At 41.0% G+C, this 24,127-nt stretch overlaps 1 protein-coding gene across 1 annotated transcript in view; it reads right to left on the bottom strand.

The window, feature by feature from the left end:
• Positions 1 to 24,127, bottom strand: part of FMN1 (formin 1) — a 287,638-nt gene that overhangs the window by 35,804 nt on the left and 227,707 nt on the right. The window contains 2 exon segments of the mRNA XM_023752890.1: positions 275 to 424; positions 5,285 to 5,336. Coding sequence (XP_023608658.1) covers positions 275 to 424; positions 5,285 to 5,336 — 202 coding nt within the window.

Below are 24,127 nucleotides of genomic sequence, written 5' to 3'. Positions count from 1 at the left end.
GTTGCAAATTAGCACAGCTCCCCTTTCATTTACTAGCTAGTAATTGGAAGGGGTTAAGAAAGTGTAACTTATCGGACCACGTGAGGGTATCTGCTTGTGCGGACAGCAAGCCTCCCCCGAATTGCCCTAGGAGCCCTGAGGCAATAATCCTTCCTCATGGCCACTTGGCCTGAAAGACAACACTGACGCGTGTGAAATGTGTGGCTTTGCTAGGTCTGAGGAGGCAGTTTCCTGGACTCCCCAAGGGGGTATTTGTGACTCTGTCGGAACTTACCTTTCTTTAGATATGTTTTTACTTTCCCGTTTCCAAATCGTCTTGAAGTCACTGCAGAACTCGTACCACACCATAAACACGTAGTTTGGAGTGATCTCTTTCTCACCAGACTTTGGCTTCATCCCAAAATATCCCACTGTCGTTTCAAAACTGCAACAGGCAGGAAGGGAAAACAGAGGGAGGGAGAGGGTGAGAAACTGTCAACACCATTAGGGGGGTGGGGGGCCCTGGGGGCAGTTTCCCACTTCTCCACTCTCTGTCTCCATTACTGTGGTTTATCCTAAACCCCAGAAAACCCATTTGCTCAAATCCACTTTCCAAGAAATTCAATTTGACTGGGGATACTCCTAGTCATATCTTATCCATGTAAAATCCAGCATGTTTAAGCCCGGGGGGTATACAGGTAAAACTTTTTGAGTTTGTTCTTCATCTCCAATCTATGTCATGTACCTGCTCTTCACTTGAAGTTTAATGATGACGGGGAACACTGCTGGCATACTGACTCTGTGGCATGAAGCAGTGGTCAGTTAGAGAGCCCAGTGGGAATAATTAATCTGTTGAGTGTTTCATGGAAAATCAAGACTGTTCTCTCCTATTCTGGTACCCTCTGGCGTTGTAACCTGGGGCCGATCACTCAGCATCAGACTCAATTTTCTCAAGGGTAAAATAAGGGACTGAACCTCTATGATCTTTAAGAAGGCTACATTTTTAAAGATTTATATGATACAAGAATACAGACCACCAATTGCACAAAAGTATATGTACAGTTGAGGGCATAGCAAGGTTTGGATAGAAAATCATCTTTGATCTTAATAAATGATCTCCAATCTGGACCAGGTTTTGCAAAGTAGATTCCCAGATATCACTAAGAGCCTCCTGACCTACCCCATGGACTCTCACACCAGACTAGCCGGGCCTCCCAAGCAGCCCTTCTTGGAGGCACTAGCTTTGCAGCAATTTATAGCTCTGCACTCAATCTTTCTACCCAGCCGCCCCCACCCACCCCAAGCCTCACAAGCTCATTTGCCATGAGCAAGAACACTTAAATAAATGGCTCCCTTTTCTAGGGTGTTGGAAACTAATCAAAGCAGGAATGGCTGGCCAGGTTTATGGCTACTCAATGCTCTATCATCTGTTCAGACACAGCATTTTTTTTGTGGCCATCCTGAATACTGAGTTCCTAATGGAACTCTATTCAATGGCGATTGTAAAACCCCGAAGCCCCGTTACTATTACGGAGCATACTTTCATCTCGTTCTCAGTTATTGGCCAATATGTATCTCATAAGATTTTACCACAGTTCACAGATGAACTGTTAATTGATTCCATGGCTATGATTAGGCGAGATCCAAGCGGGGGCTGCAGCTCTGAGTCCCATAAATTCTTTGTGCTTCTGTAAATAATAAATCTGTTTTTAATGCAAATTAAAACTACTGGTCAGGGAATTTTGGCTCCCAGTTATTAAAAGACTGGAAGTGTATAAGTGGAGAAAGGCAACAACTGCAGTAATTTCTTAAGGGACTCTCTTATAATACCAAACATGCATATTTTGGCGCAAAACCAGCAATGGAAGAAAGTAGCAATGTCCACTTTCACTCAGGCGGGACCCATTTTGTGGCAAGCAGAATACTGATAACACCAAAGCGCACTCTATGGCATCTAGTTTTATTTCATTCAAAATGAAAATTATACTAATGTAGCATGGACATGCATTGTAGAGAGTTTTGTGAACTATAGGAACCGGCCATGGTTTTCTTACAGAGTCCTGGGGCTTTCGAATTGGAAGAGACTTACATGTCAACTTGTCCAATGTTCTCATTTTACAGATGAGGAAACAAAGACCTGGAAAGACTGAATGTCCCTTTTTATTGGCAGCGTTGGGCTAATCTTGGGCCTCCTGATTCTCAGGGAAATGCTTTTTCCTCCCTCCGTCCCTGTGGCTCATGCTCGCTGACCCGGGCATTCAAGAAATACAACAGTGCCCCTCCCCCCCATTTCTACTTTAGACACAGTTGCCCCTGTATCTTCCATAATGTGTGTTACCCCCAGCAAAGCAAATCATTATTTTCTTCTCTTCCAGATGCTCACCTCCTATACAGAACCATATTTCTTTGTGCATCAATAGAGAGGAGAAAGTCTTCCACGGTGAGTTTTTAGGGGAACAAATGGTCTTCCTACAGCCCAGCACGACACAGTGAAGAGCACAGAGCCCCAGTCCTTGCTTCTCAAATCACCCCCACACCTGGAGCCTTATTGGGAGTCTCGAGTGCGGGACCAGGGCATTGCACGCACTGGTGCAGTTGCAGAGAATGGCAGCTCTGTTTGGGGGCTATCGCAGAGCTTGAGGAAAGCATGCCATCATCCTGCGGCCTCGCTTTCCCCAACTCTGAACTGAAGCTAACCATGTACCTCCCCCTCTCCCCTGGGAGCTGTGAGGTCCTGCTTACTCACCCTCAGAGGGGGCGAAAACTAAAGGAAAGGCAGAACTTGAGCATTTCCCCGCTATGTGCTTTGGGAACTAAGAAGGCAAGCGAGCCTCTTCAGAAGAACCAAAGTAAACAGAGTTGCAGAGAATGGCCTGGCCTTGGCACCGCAGCTGTGATGGAGAGCAGCTGCTCCGACGTGCGCCTTGTTTGAATTCAGTGCTCTTCCTTTGCCCAAGGAAAAGCTAAAAGCTGGTCTATGAACCTGCAACTACCTGATAAAGTCTAGGCCACTGTCCTCCCAAGCAAAACTCTCTTCCTTTCAAATTCAATTTTGATTCACAGAAGACGGATGATTGAAAACCTTCCGAAATTTGGGCATGAAAATTATAGATCTTAAGCAGTCAGGAGAATTTTCTTCAACAGACGAAGGGGCAATCATGCTTTCCGAAACTTTTATTTGCCAGCAGATGACTCTAAATTAGCTTTCGACTTCTAAAAAGTGGGTGGATTTCTGATCATGTTTCACATAACTTTTTGACTTCACTCTAAACGATTCCCTGACTCCTTTTCTCCCTGCTACAATTCCTCCTCTCATCTGTGTCTTTACAATTCAGCTAAACATTTCTAAAGTGCAGACGATGATTCTATCAAAGAGCCCGTGGCCAACTGAACGGTTTTACTTCTGCAGCGCGGAGAGGCCAGAGCGGAACACACCCACTTACTGTTTGACATGCGTGCCTTCAGAAACTGCTTAGGAAAAGCAAATATTCCTTCGCCTCAGAGTAAATTGTTTCTCTTGAGAATAAAACATGAGAATTTCCTAAATCTCACACGAATATTGCAACACTGACCACCAACCTCCTTAAAGAGGGCAACCAAACAACTGTGGTTTCTACATTAAAGATGGGATCGGACATATTTCATGTATGACATGAAAGCTAGACTACCTTCACCACAAAGTCACGGAAAACGCTGACAACCAGAATTTATGGCCCCCCTCAGCATAGCTAATGCACAGCAGCAGCTTCGGCCCCTCGGAGGTGGGCCCCCGTTCCTAATGCAAGAATCTTAAAGAAGTATTAGAAGTGACAACCACCCCAGAAACTGAATTTCTGTTTGGCCTGATACTCATGTGCCCTAGTTGAGGGTCTCTTTTATGCATGCTGATTATTTCTGTAACACAGACGCAGTGCTTCTACACACGGAGGACGGGAAGCTTCCTGTAGGGGTAAGGCCAATACAGGGGCACAGAAATACACACACACAACCAGGTGACTGTCTTCATTGTCAAAGATTATCATGTGAAGATAAAGTCACGGTTCAAGAACATGTCTGCACTTAGGAAAATGCAGGGTTTGCCATCACCTCGCTCTCATCTGCATTTTAATTTTATTGGCGAGTACAGTGGAGAGCAGGGCAGGATGTGGGACTTGTCAAAGCAGAGCAGACGGCACCGGTTCAGTCTTTCAGAGCCCCCCGGGAGGAGAAAGGCTCATTTGTAGAGTTTGTTCATTTGCATTTAGTGAACTCCTCTCCTCGCGTATTTGTAAAGCCCATTTTTTCCCATATGTGCCTCTTCCTGCTCTTACCTCTTATTTAATTTTCTAATACTTTTAGAAATGTACCAGCAAAATTTATCTCAATTTTCTGAGCTGAATATGAGAAAGCCTCAGTATATTCCCATTCCTCCTCTAAGAGGGAGGAGTAGCCACACTGACTAGCCTGGCCAACTGATAAAAAGAAAACCCCTCTGGGGGCCACAGCTGGTGATTATTGGCCTCTACCACTCTGATGGCCATTGAGAGAGAGAAGAGCAAATAAGAGGCGTGAAGTAGGAGAGAGCTTGAATAGGAGATCTCTGAGGTCTCTGACCAATTCTGTGGGAGTTTTCCATATAGAGGTCATTCCCTTCTCTCTCCCCACAATGTCCTCTAGGCTCTGAGGAAAGACACAGTAAGCCTCTTAGGTGTTTGTAATAACTGGTTGAATCTAGTTGTAATGCTAAGAAGGATTACGTTGTTCCTGACTCCCAGGAAGCGGTTCAGGAGCAGAGTGATGGAGGAGAGGCGAAGAGATGGAAATAGCATCATGACATGGGAGGCAGGCGAGTCACTTTTGAATGATCTCCTCCTTTTTTTAAAAAAAAATCTCTTGCTTCTTGAGGAAAAATATTCCCAAGTCCTGTCACAGTGTTTTCACTCCAGCTCTCCACCGGCTGTTATTGTTCATGGAAGCATAGTCTTAACAAATGGGGCCAAAAGAATCGTCAGTCAGACATTATGTGGATGAAACAAACCAGTCACAAAAGGAAAAGTACTGTATGAGTCCACTTACAGGAGGTCACTAGAGCAGTCAAAGTCACAGAGACAGATATTAGAATGGTGGTTGCCAAGGGCTGGGGGAAGGAAATGGGGAGTTAGAGTTTAATGGATCCAGAGTTGCCTTTGAAGAAAATGAAAATTTCAGGATATAGATGCTGGTTATGGTTGCACAGCAATGTGGAATGTACTTAATGATAATAATTAATAATAACAATAAAATGGCTAGTAAAAGAAAGAGCTGGGGCCAAGTTAGAGCTGCTTACCTTTTCTGTGCATTCTCCAGGTGACTTTCTTCCATTTTATGCTCTTTTTTGGCTGTAAAAGAGAAATAATTATGATGAAAACAGTATTTTTTCCCATCATATTTTTGCATAATATTCTAACTGTGATTATACCCATTCATTATAGAAATAAGCCCAAATTCAGCGGTTGGCAGCTCCTACCACACGTACTGGAAAAGGCACTCAATTCACTACATTTATCACCACTACATTCTTTTTCTTAAAATCCTCAACTGAGGATGTGCTTAGAGAGAGGAAGAGAGAGAGAGAGAGAGAGAGAGAGAGAGAGAGAGATATGAGAGAGGAACATTGATTGGTTGCCAGCCCAGGTATGTGGCCTGAGGACCGAGAACCTTTTGGTACATAGAACAGGGACAACACTCATCATGCTCAACCAACTGAGCTAGACACCATTGCTTTCTTGATAATAGCTATAGCTATCAGCAAGGGGTGTGTGTGTGTGTGGGGGGGGGGGCATCTAATTTACGTTCTCCCCGGGGCACTTGTGAGAGTGAAAGGAGGTGGCAGTAATAATTGCACCAGGATAAAGTCATACATGGGGACCATCCTGGCCAGGTTGGAACAAGTGGTCACCTGGCTATGGTTGGCCTCTTTGTGAGCCTTGGCATATGCTCAGCACTTCCCCTCCTCTCCCAAACATTGCAAACCCAGTGCCATTTGCAGTGCTGCTTAGATTCAAACAAATTAATTGAGTCCTTGCACACACTCTCTCTACACTCACAGGCCCCATTGACAGTCTGGGGAGGCCTACGATTTCCTTTCTCAGAATAATGTTTTTAAATGCATTGAAAATAATACTTAAGATTATTAAAGAAATCTGTGATAGTGAGATACAATTCTGAATTTAAAGATTAGGAACCCATGCTCTGACATCAATGTGCGAGAGAAACATCGATCAATTGCCTCCCATATGCACCCTAACCGAGTATCGAACCTACAACCTAGGGATGTGTCCTGACCGGGCATCAAACCTGCAACCTTTTGGTGTATGGGACAATGCTCCAAGCAACTGAGTCACCCAGCTGAGACTTATCATTGATTTTAAAATGTAAATGTTATTAAGTTATTCCCATGCTTAAAATCTTCCAACAACTTGCCATCATCCTGGACATAATGGTTTAAAGTCTTCACAATGTCCCAGAAGGCCCTGCAAGTCTGCTTTCTGGCTCCTCTGTGACATTACTTTTTTTTTTTTTTTGTAAATCCTCACCTGAGGATATTTTTCCATTGATTTTTAGAGGGAGTGGCAGAGAGAAGGAAAGACAGAGAAAAACATCAATATGAGAGAAACACATAGATTGGTTGCCTTTTGCACGTGCCCCGACCAGGGCCCGGGTCAGCAAGAAGATTGCAACCGAGGTATGTGCCCTTGACAGGAATCAAACCCGGGACCCTTGGGTCCACAGGCCAATGCTCTATCCACTGAGCCAAACTGGCTAGGGCTGTGACATTACCTCTTCTTTTCCATGCTCATTCCTTTCCAGGCTGGCTGGCCACCTTGCTGATGCTTGAGCACACTGAACACATGCACTTGCCTTTCCACCTCCCTGGGACACTCTGCCCACACTCTCTGCATGACTGGCTCTCTTACCCCAATAGGTCTCAGCCCAAATATCACCTTCCCTCACCTCATTCAATAAAAGATCATCCCTTGCCATGCATCCTCCCCTCCCCTACCTCCTCATGTTACCTTTTCCCCCATAGCCATCATCTACCTGATGCACTAATTCATTTGCTCATTTGTTTAATTATACGACAACTGAATGTAAGCTGCAGGAAAGAAGCAACTTCACCTGGCTTGTTTTTTGTTGTGCCTTAAACATGGAAAGTGCCTACATATTAAATCATTTATTTTAGCTTAAAAATGTATATATTGACCCTTGCTGGTGTGGCTCAGTTGATTGGGCATCAACCTGTGCACCGAGAGGTTGCTGGTTCGATTCCTGGTCAGGGCACATGCCCGGGGTTGTGCGCTTGATCCCCAGTAGGGGGCATGCAGGAGGCAGCTGATGGATGTTCTTCTCACATGGATGTTTCTCTCTTTCCTTTCCTCTCTCAAAAATCATAAACTATTCTTTAAACAAATGTATATGTTGAATATAGGTTGCTTAAAAAGAGATATACTAGGATTCCTAAACTTAAAGCATTATATTTAGAATATTAACATAGGCTAAAGAAGGTTGTGAGGATAAAGTTGTATACTATATTATCTAAGTCCAGTACATTTCACTTAACAAAAATAATTTTTCACATTGACACTAGAAGCCCAGTGCATGAAATTCATGCACTGGGTAGGGAGGGGGGGCGAGGATGTCCCTCAGCCCGGCCTGTGCCCTCTCACAGTCCAGGAGCCCTTGGGGGATGTCTGACTGATGGCTTAGGCCTGCTCCCCCCAGGGATCAGGTCTAAGCTGGCAGTTGGACATCCTTAGCTCCCACCACTGCTGCTGCGCTCACCATCTATGAGCCCGGCTTCTGGCTGAGCGGCACTCCCCCTGTGGGAGCGCACTGACCACCAGGGGGCAGCTCCTGCATTGAGCGTCTGCTCCCTGGTGGTCAGTTCGCGTCATAGCGACCAGTCATTCCGCCATTCGGTCGATTTGCATATTAGCCTTTTATTATAATGGATGATTTGGCTTTGATAACTATACCATTTTAGGTAAAGCCATAGTTATGGGAATCTTTTGTGATATCATTTCCCCCCACCCTCTAAGCAGCAATCTCTGAATTAGTATGGTTCTTAGCCAATCAGATACAGAGAAGTGACCCATGTCTCTCATAGGTGACACCAAGTTAGTTCCCCCAAATGTGAAACAACCGAGTGGTTTGTTCTTATCCAGTGATTCTTAATTATGTGCCTAGTCAAACAAGAGGAAAATTCTTCCAAGGCCTGAGTGGTCTTCCTGGACACCTTTGCTGTTCTCTGTCACCAATGGTCTCTAACTGGCTGCTCCCATGCTGTGTTAAGTACACTATGGTCAAGCCGTCATTGCATATACATTTAGTGACAAGAAATATGCTCCCCAAACTGGATTAAGCATTAGATAAGCACTTGCAATGGCTCTATGAATATGGCTATCTGGGAGGAAAACGGCATCCAAATACAAAAAGAGGTATTACTAAGAGGCAATGCATATAGTACAATCACTGAGGGTTTGGGGGAAAAGAGTTCTCAGGAAAATGGGAAGAACCTAGAGATCTCAATTTTTCCCAAGCAAAGGGTCTACGCACAGAAAGAAAGGGTGGCCCCAGTCCATGGTATAGCCTGGAAGGTCTCCCAGCCCAAAATACTTCTCCTGCCACAATGTGTGACATTCCTAACCATGTTGTTATACATTTTAAAGTTTCAGACAAAACAGAAAGACATTACCTGTAAGGAAAATATTTAAAGACTGGAGTCACATTCACAAATTCTAATACTTCCAACAAATAGGGCAACTACAGGCCAAGTGCAATATGCTGGTATTCTAAAATTTGACCCCTCGCTTCTCAATATTGGATCTGACACAGTTTCAGTCTAGGGAAGTCAGAGGGAGTGGTAGGGACATGGGAAGGCCATGCCCCATTCAAGGGAGCAAAGGCACTTGCCAGTGTTACCAGATCTCCTATCTTTCCAGGGAAGCTAAGATTTTTAAATGAATGTTCTCCGTTTAGAAAAAAAAAGTTTCAAGCACTCGGTAGGACAAAGAGTACATTCCTGTTGGCCATATCTCACCCTGTAAGCTCTCACTTAAGCCTTGAGTAGCTACTGATATATGGCATAGGTGGGTGTGTTCTTTCTTCTGTGTGCCAGATGGGTGCTGGGATTCCCCCACTGAAAAAAAGGCAGACAAAGGTCCCTAGAGAACTTTCATTCTGGCTGGGGAAGACAGACAATTAAACCCAAGAGAAGACGATCAGGTGTGAGCAATTTTTGATAAAGGGTAGCAAAAAAAAAAAAATCCAGAGCATGAATTGTTGCCTATAAAAGGAGACTCCATGTGGGTTACTGCATTAAGGGGTACCTGGGCAGCCAGAGCATGCTACAAAGGTATTGGGCACAAAAAAGGGACAATGTTTAATTGAAGATGATAAGTCTTAGATAAAAACTGTCCTTCCCTACAACTTTGGCTAGCAGTGGCCCTGATCTGTGTGTGGGATTTACCTAGGCTTCTATTCTACATAGCCACATGGATAGTAGTATTTAGGTGCTTCTTTTTCAGTTTAAACTTGGTACTACATGTGTGGTCGGGGGGAGGGCAGACTTCTTAGAAGTTTGGAGAAGTGGTCAGATACTGACACTGCACCATGGGAGAAAGAAATAACAGGCATCCCCAACCTTGCTCTTCTTTCTCCTCTTTCTTTCACAAAAAGGTGTCTCATTGTCTGCAATGAGTTAAATATAATTGTTTTCCAAGTTGGGGGACCAAAGAAGCTGCTTAGCATGCAGATAGTCTCACAGTTTAAGACAATAAAGAAATAAAGAAAAAATCAGAGTACTAAAAGTGAGAATTTTTGCTTAACATCAATTCTGTCTTCCAAACTCCTTTATGAAGGCTGCGTGTATACTGTGGTGATGTGAATGCCTGGAAGTGCTCAGAGAACGCTGAGTGGTAAGTTTGTATGATGACCTACCTACAGCATACGATACATGTTCTGTCATTGGTAGAACTATGTTGCTTTTCTTCCACTTTAATTTCCTCCAATAAAGAACAACAGTTATTTTTCATAATTCCATGTCACAGAGAGAAAGCAATATGGCTTCTTTAGAAGGTTTTTTGTTTTGTTTTGTTTAAGAAACTTTAATGTGGGTTTTATTTAATGCAGCCTTTACTGAACAAAGAACATTTGCTTTTGCATAAACCTTCAGTACCTTGGAACTTTGTTTCCTGATTCATTTCATGGCCATTGTCTCATTAGTTATCATAAAATTGCCCCACAAAAACAATTCTGAAATTCGTAAGTACTGTGGCCTACCAAGTGAAGCAGAAATGGCCCTTTTTATTCATTGGTTGTAGGCCCAAGGAATGCAATTCAGAACTCAAGATAGCTAAATGCCAAGTTTTAAGCCCAGCTCCGCTGCTCCAGTGTCATGGACAAGTTGCATGTATATCCCCTGTTCCAGTTTCTCTGCTGTAAAATGAAGATGTTAATTCCTACCTCCCACATAGTCATGAGAGCCACATGCAAAGGGAACAGTGCTCAGTTGCATCAGAATCTCTGCAGTCAGATCTCTGATGGTTCCACCTCACGCTGAGGCTAGAGGGGGTTCAAGCTTCCAATTGGACAGCTGCTTTGAGAGAGTTAAATGCAGGTGCAGGCTAGTGGGAAGAGCGTGGGCTTTGCATCAGGTGGACACGGGTTGAATTTCTGCTCTGCCATTTATTAACTGGAAGACCTTGGGGAAGTCACTTAATTCCATTGCGCCTTACCCATAAAACTGGAACAATAAGATCTACCTTGCAAGGTGGTTGTGACTATTGCATGTGCTGAACATGAGAGGTTAATGCAGTGAATAACATGCCAGGCCCTCAAAAACAGCAGCCATTGATTACTGATTGGCTGGAAGCAAATGCTGGGAATCACTATTCTGGCTCTCTGTCTTTGGGATGAATAATACAATATTTCAACCATAATGCTCTGTTCTTTCTTAAGAATGTCCACAGCCACACTCAGTGGACGATAATTTTGCTAGTGATCAGTTTCAAGTTAGACTGGGCATCCTCTGCTTAAAACCTGTTTTCCCTTTCACTCACAAAGCCAGTGTCCCTACCCTGGCTGCTAAGACTTTTCCACAGAAGCGTGTTCCCTGTCCCATCCCATCTTGTTTTATTTAATCCCCAGGAGTGAAAGAGAGTAACTGATTTATAATTTTTTTTTTTTTGCGGGGGGTGTAGGTGTGAGGGGACAGGTGCCTATGATTATTCTCACCTAATTCTTTTTCCCACTTAATGACCATTGAGTTACACAATCTCAGATCTGAATAAATTAATCACTTTCCCAATATTAAATGAAAGATAATGTTGCAGGAGTCTATTTCTAAAAGGTAAATTTTCTGAGCGCAAAGATTCCTCCTTTACGCTCTAGATCAGTGATGGTGAACCTTTTGAGCTCGGCGTGTGAGCATTTTGAAAAACCCTAACTTAACTCTGGTGCCGTGTCACATATAGAAACTTTTTGATCTTTGCAACCATAGTAAAACAAAGACTATTTTTGATATTTATTTTATATATTTAAATACCATTTAACAAAGAAAAATCAACCAAAAAAATGAGTTCGCGTGTCACCTCTGACACGCGTGTCATAGGTTCACCATCACTGCTCTAGATTCTATATAGTGACTTATTATAGGTTCCCTGCATGGCACAATAAATGCAGTTTTCTCTATTGACACTAAATTGTCAACTGAAAAGGCAAACTGACTGCAATCCTTATCAGAATACCAATGGCATTTTTCACATAACTATAATAATTAATCCTAAAATTTATATAGGACCATGAAAAACCTCATATAGTCAAAGCAATTTTTTTGTTTGGTTAATCCTCACCTGAGGGTATTTTTTCCATTGAGTTTTAGAAACAGTGGAAGGAAGGAGGAAGGCGGGGGGGAGAGAGGAAAAAATTGATGTGAGAGAGATCAAACCTGCAACCCATGTATGTGCCCTTGACCTGGGAATCAAACCTGTGGCCCTTTGGAGCATGGGCCAATGCTCGAACCACAACCATGACAGCAATGTGTTTTATTAAATAAATTTTAAAAAAATAATTTTTAGGCAAAGAGGGAGAGGGAGAGAAACACTGATGTGAGAGTGAAATATTGACTGGATGCCTCCTCCAGGGATGGAGCCTACAACCCGGGCATGTGTCCCAAACCGGCAACCCTTTGGTGCATGGGATGATGCCCAACCAACTGAGCCACACTAGCCAGGGCTAGCCAAAGCAATCTTGAGAAAAAAGAACAAAGTTAGAGATATCACACTATCTAACAGCAAACTATATTACTAGGCTAAAGTAATCAAAAGAGCATGGTACTGGCAAAAACCAGACATATACACTGAGTGGCCAGATTATTATGACCACCCCATCAGGACTTCGTTGGGCCACCTTTTGCCTTCAATACTGCGGCGATTCTTCTTGGCACTGACTCCACAAGATATTGAATATCTCTTGCCCCTTGCTTTTCTCCTTCCCAAACACCCCTACTGTAAAAGTCTTTTCTTTCTTCAAAACCCAAGTTTTAGAGTCACCTCCTCTGTGAAGCCCTCCGCATGGGCCTCATGAGCCACTCTTTCTGTGGAGCTGCAGTAGCCCTGTGCTCATGTCCATGGGACGTGGACCGAGACCATCTGCTGGCAGGTGGCTCATCCTACTAGACTCCATGCTTCTTGAGGGCAGTGGCCAAAATTCATTTTAGTGTTTCTCTCAACTAACACTGAGTAGGTCCTCCACTTATTTGACAAATGGATAAACCGACAGCAAGGGAACCACAGGAACAGAACCCTGTCCCTGCTCATTATCTCCCACTGGGGCACCAGAGCCCATTTGATGGCATAGCAATTTCTAATCTCCCATTTTCTTTTTGCAACAAAATAGTAGAGTCCAGCAGAGAGTATTCATTTTCATCCTGTTATATCCTGTTTTAGATTGATACTAGTGGTCCAGTGCATGGAATTCGTGCACGGGGGGGCGGGGGGGAGGAAGGGGCAGTGTCCCTCAGCCCGGCCTGCACCCTCTCCAATCTGGGACATCCCTCTCACAATCCAGGACTGCTGGTTCCTAACCACTCACCTGCCTGCCTGCCTAATCACCCCTAACCACTCTATATGCCAGCCTTCTCACCCCCAACTGCCCCCCGCCCCCGCTGGCCTGCTTGCCCCCAACTGCCCTCCCTTCCTGGCCTGATCGCCCCAACCACCTCTGCCTCGGCCTTGCCACCATGGCTTTGTCCAGAAGGACATCTGGAAGGTCTCCTGGTCTAATTAGCATATTACCCTTTCATTAGTATAGATTTATTAGTATAGATAAAGGCCTGGAGCATGGGTGGGGGCCGGCTGGTCTGCCCTGAAGAGGGTTCCAGATCAGGGTGGGGGTCCCCTTGGGGGGTGGGGCTGGCCTGGGCGAGGGCTGGGGCAGTTTACAGGCTGGCCACACCCCCACTGAGATGGGGGTCCCCACTGGGGGGCGTGGCCAGCCTTGGTGAGGGGCTGACGGCCATTTGCAGGCTGGCCACACCCCCATTGGGGTGAGGGTCCCCGCTGGGGGCGGGGTGGGCCTGGGCAAGGGGCTGATGGCCATTTGCAGGCTGGCCATGCCCCCATCGGGGTGAGGGTCCCCTTGGGGGGGATGGCCAGCCTGGGTGAAGGGCTGAGGGCCGTTTTCAGGCTGGCCACACCTCCTTCAGGGTGGGTGTCCCCATTGGGGGGCGTGGCCGGCCTGGGTGAGGGGCTTATGGCCATTTGGGGGCAGTTTGCAGGCCGGCCAACCCCCTGGCTTTGTCTGGAAGGTCTCCCAGTCTAATTAGCATATTACTCTTTTATTAGTATAGATGCTATTTAGATTGATATGTTCTAGGTGCAAATAACATTAACCTTTGCATTTCATCTGGTTCAGACTGAAATTTTAAAATACAGGGTAGGGCAAAAGTAGATTTACAGTTGTTCATATGGAAAATAATACAATTAATTGATAATAATAAAAGAATAAGCCCTGTGTTTTGCGTACTCACAACTGAAAACCTAGTATAGTAATTATAAAAAAATGTAAAGTTTTTATACATAAAATTAAACTTGCAGAAAATATTCAGACTAAAACTATTCATCATCTCAATATATTAAAATATCAAATTTTATCCTCAAGAAGGTGGCATTCATGTACTTGAAAGTGGCTGAAGGAGGAGGTAACTCTTCAAAGAAAGTGGGGGTTTATGCCAAACATAATTAAGCCATATTTACGGATACCTATTCGGGAGGTAGTAAATTGTGAAATAAGGGGAAGGGATAGAGGTTGGAATATCTTCCAAGTATTCTTTACACAGTCTATTACACTTTAATATACCATGGTTTATAGACCTGACATGGCTGGTATAAACCAACAGGACACACAGTAAAGATGCTGTTTTTATTACAGCTCTCCCAATAGAGGAGCCAGGTGATGCTAACAAGGAAACAAAGGGACCTCACTCCCCTTCATGTGGTATCCATCTGATGAGAACACGGCAGTCATTTTTCATTCCTTACAAATCGCTCCGTCATGCTCTTTCCAGGAGAAAAGAATGCTTTCACCAACACAGGCAACAGCACACTGACGATGGAAACAGGGATGCCTTTTCAGCATTGATGTGAGAGGGGAAATAGGAATACGTGGGTCCACTGGGTTTTGGAGAGGTCATACCCTTGCATCTTTTTCTCTTGGTCTGCTCACCCACGGAGGAGGTTGATATCCTCCCAGCTCGTCTTCCTATTTTATTGGTTTTCCTCGTTGTGATTAAGTCAGAAGAAGGATCGTTGCTGATCTTGTCATAGAGTTTACATTTGCAAATGTCTAGTTGGACAGTAAATCTGAAGAGCATAATAGGTCATTTGTTGGATTTTCTGTGTAAATTGGTATGAGGTTGTGAAAAGGCATATCAAAATTTCCAATATATGGGTATAAGTTGATTTCCAGGTCACCTGTCTAAGGCTAAAGTGGACCAGAAAACTCAGCCTTTTGATGAAAGTACCAAGTAGAAGACATTGTATTAGAAGACTTTAAAGAGGTCTTTAGAGTCATAAAATCAAAGGGACCCAGATGAAAGGAGTCTTGAGAGTCATCTAATCTAACTCTCAGGCTGATGTTTGAGACAAGATCCTCTTGTGTTAGACTTTCCAGATCTCATCTTTTTCATCATTTTTATCTGCCATTTTCAGTTGCCCTTTATAAATGAACCTGAATATTTTTATGGGCCTCAAAGAAAGGCAAAATGCTGGTATCACCTAACTTGGGCACCTGGGGCCTTTCTCAACCAAAGTTCTTCTGAAATGCACAACTTGAAAACTGATTTGAACAGCTATTCTCTTTCTCTTCCCCCAAGTGCACATAAGCAGTACCATTCTAGATGCACAGGGAGATGTCAATTCTTTACACACAATGGTGGTCGTAAGGCAATAATAGGGCTTAATTCTTTCATAAAAGGTTGAAATATTTCCTGACGCCATCAAGCTTACCAATGACTTATGATTTTGTTCATTACATTTTTAAAATTTCTAAACCAAGGCATGATAATATTCAATACCTCATAAAATAACTTATTGCTATAATAATTTGAATTAGAAAAATCTCCATGATTATATAATAGGAAGAAATATACTACTCTTTAATATTCCGTGATGACTATAATCATTATTGGTGTTGGTGATGAATACAGTTTAAGCGACTACCATATAACTCTAAGTGTTCATCAGACTATGCATCTGGTTTTTCTCTATAGTAACTATTCAAAAGTAAACATTTTATCTGTTCACACTTCTAGGGAGTAACCAGATTATAAGTATGACTGGAATGTGAGTGAAGTAAATTTCTTTGCTATTTATGAATGACTCATGAGTCAGCTCTCTGTAAAAGCTATATGACTCCCTTTTTTCAATATACCTTCACCTTAGATGAGACTTTTGCCTCCATAGGTAAGTTTTTCAGCCAATCACTATAATGACACAGCACTTGACCTTTAGACTTTATGAGGAATTCTGCTCATTTTTCTTGAAGGAAACCATTTAATTAGCTGCTACTATTCTACTACCTTTTCCCTTTTGCTTCTGGTCATCTGGTGAAGTCCCTCAATGCTGGATAACTATCTGTACACAGCAATTTTTTGGCTTCAAGGTGCTACAGATACATTACTTCAGAAAGTTGATAAGACAGTATAATCTATGGCCTACTATAGCCTAGAGTCCCAGTGGTCAGCAAACTGCGGCTCACGAGCCACATGCGGTTCTTTGGCCCCTTAAGTGTGGCCACGAAGTTTCAATCGCACTGTACGTGCGCCCCTGCACGTGGTATTTTGTGGAAGAGCCACACTCAAGGGGCCGCAGTTTGCTGACCACTGGCCTAGATCAATAATTTGATTTTATAAAACTGAGAAAATGGATATCCAAGAAAGGGATTTTCCTGGGTCACACTAATAGTGTCAGAATCCAGGTCTTTTGACTCACAATCCAATATACTTTCCAATGCCTCCTGCTGCTTCCTGGGGCGGGGGGAGGAGGGGGGGAGAAGGCAGTGTTTTTCTCCAGAATTCGAAAACATGAAGGTGGTACCTTGGAGCAGCACTGTACTGCACATTTTCCATAAAAGTATATACATCAGAGAGAAAGTGCCAAGATGGAATTTCAGCTTTCACTCTAAATTTCCTGACTCTTGATGCTTTAAAACAGACCATGGGGGTAAAATTTTAGAATGATCCGGTGAGAGGCTCATTAACATTAATGGGAGTCAGGTGGTTGCAGTCTCAAACAGGGCCTGAAATTCTCCATGTATCTCCTCCTCTAGGCCCATATAGACCTTTAACTTATCAGCATTAATAGAAGTGACATGTCTTTGTAAAAATGGTTTTTCTTAGTCATTTTTTTAAATAGGTACTCTAGAGGAACGTATTTATAAATATGATACTGTCTAAAGAAGAATGACAAATAAATCCCGTTTCCTGTGGTGTCTACCGTGTCTCACTGCCATCTCATCCCCAGTGGGAAGGCTCAGCCCTCCTACCAGGCTTTAGGATTTTTGCAGGGGTCATGGAGGAATAGTGAACTCTGTCCGCAGCTTCATCATTCAGGGAGCAGGCACCCAATGAATCACCATTTAGGAAATATTAGGAATTGCAAAGAAGCTAGGTTTGTAAAAGTGGGCTGCCCACATTTTGTTCCATAAAGAACCTTGCTGAAATTTCAAAGACCACAGAGTTCAGAGTCATGAGATTATAAATGACCATTTGATGATAAATTGCAGGTATACCAATACTGGAAGAAGGGCTCCTTTCCCACACACCTTTGTCCTATTTTGGCATTAACACTAGCCTAAAGGAGTATAATTTCTGGAAGGCATGGACTGTATTTTTTTTTTAACTTTGTATTCCAAATGCTTAGCACTTGAGGCCATAAACTTAGTGTTAATAAATCAGTAACTTGTTGTTCCATTAATTGGTGAGAATGACTACAAAATGCTAGTTTGAATTTGAGGGCAGGTTCACGAACAAAGTGGTAACAGGATCCATGCTAATTTTTTTCTTTGTTATTTAAAGTAGTGCTCTTTACAAGCAAGGGCCTTATTTATTTATTTATTTATTTATTCATTCATTTTTTTAAATTTCAGAGCTTTTTAGTACTTGATGTTCAACAAATCTTTCTTTAAGCATCACATTAAAAAATTAGAAAAAAAATGTTCACCAATTGGCTTCGTTGGGTTTCCCATAATTGCCTCTGATGACTATCCATGTTATTTAGAGCCAACACTTGATTCTTTTGTACCTTAACTTGTTCATCTATACACTGGATAAAATCAAACTTTGGAGCTAGAAGACATGAAAGAAATTCCCTTGTATAAGCCTCTCAAACTATAAATGAGCTAAGTTAAACAATAGGGGACTGAATTAAAAAATTTTAGATTTATGATAATAGAATAGTGTCCTGAACCATGTGTGACCCCTTCAGCCCACCAGCCATGTCTAATGGGATCCAAGGAGAGTCAATCTACTGGCTGATCAGTTGCTTATGAAGCAGTTTAATACAACTGGTTAAAATAATAAGATTGATAGTGGTGGTAGCGATGATGATGATTATGATGGACATTCACTGAACACTGAGTGTGTGGCAGATAATATGCTAAGGGAGTTACATAGATCATTTAATCATTTCAAAGCACACATGGGTTCTATATTGTGGATGATGACAGGGCCAAAGTTTCAAATTGCTCCATTAATTTCTAGCTCTTGGCCTTGGACACGTTGTTTAACTTGTCTAAGACTGAGTTTGCTAATCTACAAATGGAGGTAATAATAAGATCTAAATCAGACAGGTATTGTAATTAAATGAGATATTTGTAAGGTGCTCATTCATTGCACCTGGCACATTAGCTCAGTAAATATAAATTACTACAATCATTACTACCACCACCACCAGAGCAAATCTTAGTCATCCAATGATGTTTGCTTGTTCCACTTTTCTTGGGTTCCCATAAGATTTATCTGAATAATTGAGTCTCCTGTTTTTCCTTTAGTAACGTGTACCCCTACGATACACTCCCCAAGACCTGAAGCAAATGTACTAGATCCAAATGCTAAAATTATGCTTTCAAATGATATTATGGGGAAATGCTATGACATAGCTATAAGTACAAAAATTTAGAATATAAAGCAGTAGATATGGTGTGACTAAAATTACATTAAAATTTATATTACAGAAATAAATGATACACCTATATTTAAAAACATCATAAGTTATACCAAAATATTACAGTTGCTCTTTCTGCTGCTCTTTAATAGCATTTTTTGTTTTTCATATGTTTTTAATTTTATTTTTGAAGAATTAGCATAATTTAATATAATAAGTAAACAAAACAATCGCTGCTGTTGGAAGCAGCAGCAGAGCCCATTGAAAATGAGTGACTTGCCTAAAGGCATACAACTGGTTTTGAGGGTAAAACACAAAACTTGTCCCCTTACTTCAGTCTAGTTTTCACTACATCACATTGTTATTCTTTATAGATTCCTGCTTAAAGATGGTAAAATTGTCATATCATTGCACAGTAGAAAATTAGAGAAGTCATAACTGAAAAACAAGCATTTGAATGACTAAGTTAAATTTAAACATATAGTCACCTATACTCAAGTCCTAAAGTCATTTCTTTATACTTTCCATATACACACACAAATGTGAAATTCTACAATCTCTATAAAGTAACTATCCACATATTTTTATAAATTGTCCAGAAATATATTCAATATGAAGAATGGTTTTGATCACATTTTAAAGACTAAAACTCAGATAAAAAGCGGTTATGCATGGTCAGAGATCTTAATAGCTTAAGATTGATCTTAACTAATCAAAAACAAAGAGGGGGAGGAGCCATACTCATATATCAGTTAAATATAATATGGCACCCATACCTTTACAAAGGAGATTTCTTCTTCGTCTAGGTTTATTTACATTAAACCTCTGACATCTTTGTTCATAAGACATTTGTTAAATAACTGAAGCTCTCCCTATAAGTGTTCAGATGTTAGTGATGAACATGGATGAATGGGCCATCAGAATGTCCAGTTACTAATCACAAAACACCCATTGCTACCCTTAAACCAATCTTTTAGAACCCTGGCAGAGGCTAAGTTTATTTATTAGGAAACCGATTTACAGGGCCACGGTAACTGAAAAAAGAAAAGTCTAGCTTTCCTGACATCTGCTATTGCTTTGAACATTAAAATACTTTGTCTACTTTTCTTTCATATTGTCAAGAATTTGTCATAGCTGGGGACTTAAATTGGCCCACTAGAAATGGTAGCCAAGAATTCCCCTAACTCTGGTAGTTGTGATGTTACCAAGAATCTAGGTGCAGGGAAGGTAGGTAATAGTCTGTTTCTTGGGCGGTATTTCCAAGAAAAGGAAATTTCTGGGAGAACTGGGATTCCCAAACAAGATGCTACAGAAAATATTTTCCACATTAAAGACAATTTAATTTGTTCCACCAGTAGAAGTTATGCAGAAAGACCGTTAGCACAGTGATCCTAATAAGAGTCAGTAAAAGACAACAAAAAATGAGACTTGGTTTTAAAACTGGCCACGCTGCTTATAAGACTGCAAAGGTGAAAGTGCTGATGGTGAGTTTAACAGAATTCAAGGTGACTCCTCTAGAGTTACCTTTCAACAATAATTATCCTCCTTTTAAAAAATAAATCCTTATATTTTCAAAATATAAAAAAATATATATATATAATTCCAAAAGTAATAAATCCTTATTGTATAACATTTGAATATTTAAGAAAAAATAAATAAAAAATGAAACTAGTGTATGCCCTTTCTTAAGTAATGGCATATATTAATATTTTGATTCATTTTCATAAATGGAGGTGTATATTTATAATCACATACTCATTTGCTTTTTTTTTTACATAGTTGAGCTCATAATGAACATATGATCAGTTTCTTGCTTTTTCATTTAACATGTCAAGGCATAGGTCAATCTTTAAGAATACTTTTAGAGAAAATTTATAATTTAATTTACAATTCTTGGCAATAATTGTTGAAAAATAAGCTTTTATTCCAAAGTGGGTATGGAACCTATTCAAATAAAACAAAATAATTTTATAGAAACCTAAGATAGCATTTCAAACTTTGACAGTATTTCTTAAATGAGACTTTGCAGGAGAGAAATGTTTGGTTAGAAAGTACTATTAAAATATTATCAAGTATAATTAGCAGACTTTAATCTTTTGATTAAACTTGAAAATAACTCATTGCTTTACCCTTTAGTCTTCCTTTTTTGTGGCTTAGTAGAGAAATGTTTTAGATGATCACAAGTATTTAAATTGTCTCTAATACTACAAAATAAGTTAAAATATCTGCCCACTATGTTTAAACCTAATATACTTGTCCTGTATTTAAAAAAGACAGGGTAAAAACATACCTTGAATAGAAAAATATTGGGAGTCAGTCTATGTTTGAAAGCAAGTGTGAGGCCTCTGAGCGCATGACAAGCCACACACACCTGATAGGAAATAGATCTCCCTTAAAGTCTGAGAGAAGTGGAAATGCTTGAATACTAAGTGGGAGCAGGAGCCTGAAGTTAATTGTGCAAAGGGCATGAAGCTGATTTCGGGAAGAAAAAAAACCCAACCCAACTCATGAAACCAGAGGCTTGAAATGTTTTACTGGAGAAAAACCATAGCATTACCTCCTCCTGTGGGATGATAACAATGATTTATGAACCTGAAGTCATTTCTTGTGATTGTGCTTCGAGGAGATTGGTTTCACATGATCTGTGAAGCCAGGCAATGGGAGCTGAAGAAGAACCCCACATGTTCAATGGAGGCTCGGATCTGCCCTCTTCAAGGGGATTCCAGAGCTGGGAGGAGGGGGAGGAAAAGCTATTGCTTTCTGATCCATGAGCCCCCTTCTCCCCTCCTACAAGCTCATTAGGTGGACACACGGCTCTCTCATTCTCTTGTTCCTTTTAAAAGTATTACCACTTTTGCTGTGTGGGAGTAGAAGCTCATTGTAAATGCACAGCAGGATAGTAGCAAAGCCCAGATTAATTCCCCATGGATTTATATGGCTCGTTCTCACCCACGATGACTTGTACCATTTCAAAGGTGCTTATGCTGCTGTTTTTATGGCTGGTCACTAACTTTATTCTGGCATATGGCGGTTGGCGCCATGACACGGAGTGAACATTTTATACCTGAATTAAAGTGGCTATTTGACAGTTTCTGTCAGAAAGTTCAGAGCAAAGAATTTGTGGGACAAGATTTATTGCATATTTTATATGGGACACATCTGTTTCTTTGCTAGCTTTGTTCCTTCCCTTAAAAAAAATTAAAGACGTTTCCTAAAGAAATATAGCAACTGATAGAAAAAATAAATTTCTAAAGCAGAAGGAAAATATGGTCAAAAGTTGAGTATTTAGGACCTAATTAGAGAAACAAAACAAAGCAAAAACAAACAAACAAACAAAAAACCAACCCCACTTCTGATTTTGAGAAGGAAAAATGACTCATGAATAAAAAGCTCAGTTGAAACAATGCAGTTACCACTGGCAATTATTTTATGGTTGGTTTAATGCAATTTATATAATGAAGCTAAAAATTTAAGTTCATAACCTACCATTTTCCACACACTTGAAACAGGATTGGAAAGAATAACCTGCCTTTGATGTATTTTTAAGGAATTTGCCATCCTAAATGGTGAACTAAATAAGTCCAACCACATCAGCATTAAACAAACAAACAAAAATTACACATGTTTGAATATTTAAAAAGGGTATACCTAACAATAAATGCAGACAATTCCCAACCAGAATTCATCAACACAATGTGAAGGGCATACGTACAGAAATTTCACCCTCACGGAAACACTCCACCTGTTGTACATAGTGAGCACTGGGATAGAGAATCGTGACAGCAGAAATACTGGGCTCACCTGGAACCTGGTATTGTTAACACACAGGCTACTTTATCTTTTCACTGCCATGGGGGAGTCTTTAATTCTGAACACTGAAAAACTGAAAGTAAACTTCCACTCAAAGATTTTGAAGAATCACTTTTTAATTACTTTAGGTAATACTCATTCTCCTCATAAAAATATTAAACATTACAGATGTTCTCACTGATAGCTGTCTGCACCGCACCCTCCATCACCCGCAACACACATGCTCATCCTCTCCTGAGACCCGGCTACTGTTATTGGTTTGAAGTATATCCTCCCAGGGCTGTTGAGTGTCCTTGTGCAAATGTGCAAGGTTTTTCTAAGTCAAATATAGAGAAGAAAATGTGCTTGCTCACTAGGTATGCATGATCTTAATTTTAGTTGAGACTGTCCAATACTCCTCCACAGTTAGAGTACCACACTATGCTCCCAACCAGTAAGTCAGTGGTTCTCAACCTGTGGGTTGCAGCCCCTTTGGCCGTCGAACGACCCTTTCACAGGGGTTGTCTAAGACCATCCTGCATATCAGATATTTACATTACGATTCATAACAGTAGCAAAATTACAGTTATGAAGTGGCAACGAAAATAATTTTATGGTTGGGGGTCACAACATGAGGAACTGTTTTAAAGGGCCAGAAGGTTGAGAACCACTGCAGTAAGTGATATTGTCAAACTTTAATTTGTGCAAATCACATAGATTTTGGAACAAATCCTTACTATATGTATTGCAAACATCTTTTGTCATGCTTTTGCTTGCCTTTTGACTTTGCAATGTCTTTTACTTATACATTTAATTTTGAAGTAGTCAAAGTAATAAGTACTTTCTTCCTATCTTTTGCTTTTTTAATTCACTTGAAAAATAAAAGGCCTTGGTATATGGTGGGCTCCATAGTGATGGAAAAAAAAAGAAAAAAAAAAGAAAAAAAAGGCCTTTGCTACTCCCAAGTGCACAAACATATCCCATATTTTCTTCTATATATTTTGTTTTTATTCATCTTTTTATATTTAGTTGATTCATCATTTGGAATTGTGTGGAGCAAGACTCCTTTTTTGGAAATGGATAACACTATTGGAAGAGCACTGGTTTTCTAAAAGATAATCAGAGTAGGCAAATAACCACAAGTCTGTTTCCTCTCTCATATGTAAACATGCCATTTCTTCTTCCTTCTCATTACTATGGCTAGTGCTTTCAGCTTTTGAGTTGAGTTGATCCTTTGTGTTCACAGGGATTACAGACGTATTTGAACTTATCTCCCCCATATTTATTTTTGTACTTTCACTTAACCAGTCTTTCTGTTTTCCTTTTCCCCTTTCCTGAACTTTGTTGGCTTCACCAAGTTGTATTTGTTTTCTTTTTCCTTTACTGGCTTGAAAGTGATTAATTTTAACTTTTTGATTGGTGAATACATTTAAATTTCAACACCCATAACCCAAATGTCTGTGCTCCTGGGTATCCAGAGTTAATTGTAGCTCCCTGCCCCAACTCTGAACAGTACGGGGTGGCCTGATTTTCCTTTCTCCCTCTGCCAAATCTCCTGGTCACATTCTGTGCACATCTCATGTGCTATCATCCACAATTTTACTTTCAGATTACCCAAATAAATTTTCTGTGATTAATATTTAATCACCATTTTATAATTTTTTTTTGTTCATTATACC

Source organism: Myotis lucifugus, unplaced genomic scaffold (assembly GCF_000147115.1).
Source record: "Myotis lucifugus unplaced genomic scaffold, Myoluc2.0 scaffold_38, whole genome shotgun sequence".
NCBI classification, from domain to species: Eukaryota; Metazoa; Chordata; class Mammalia; order Chiroptera; family Vespertilionidae; genus Myotis; species Myotis lucifugus.
Note: the sequence above shows the minus strand (reverse complement) of the source record. Positions and strands in the feature narration are given on the sequence as shown.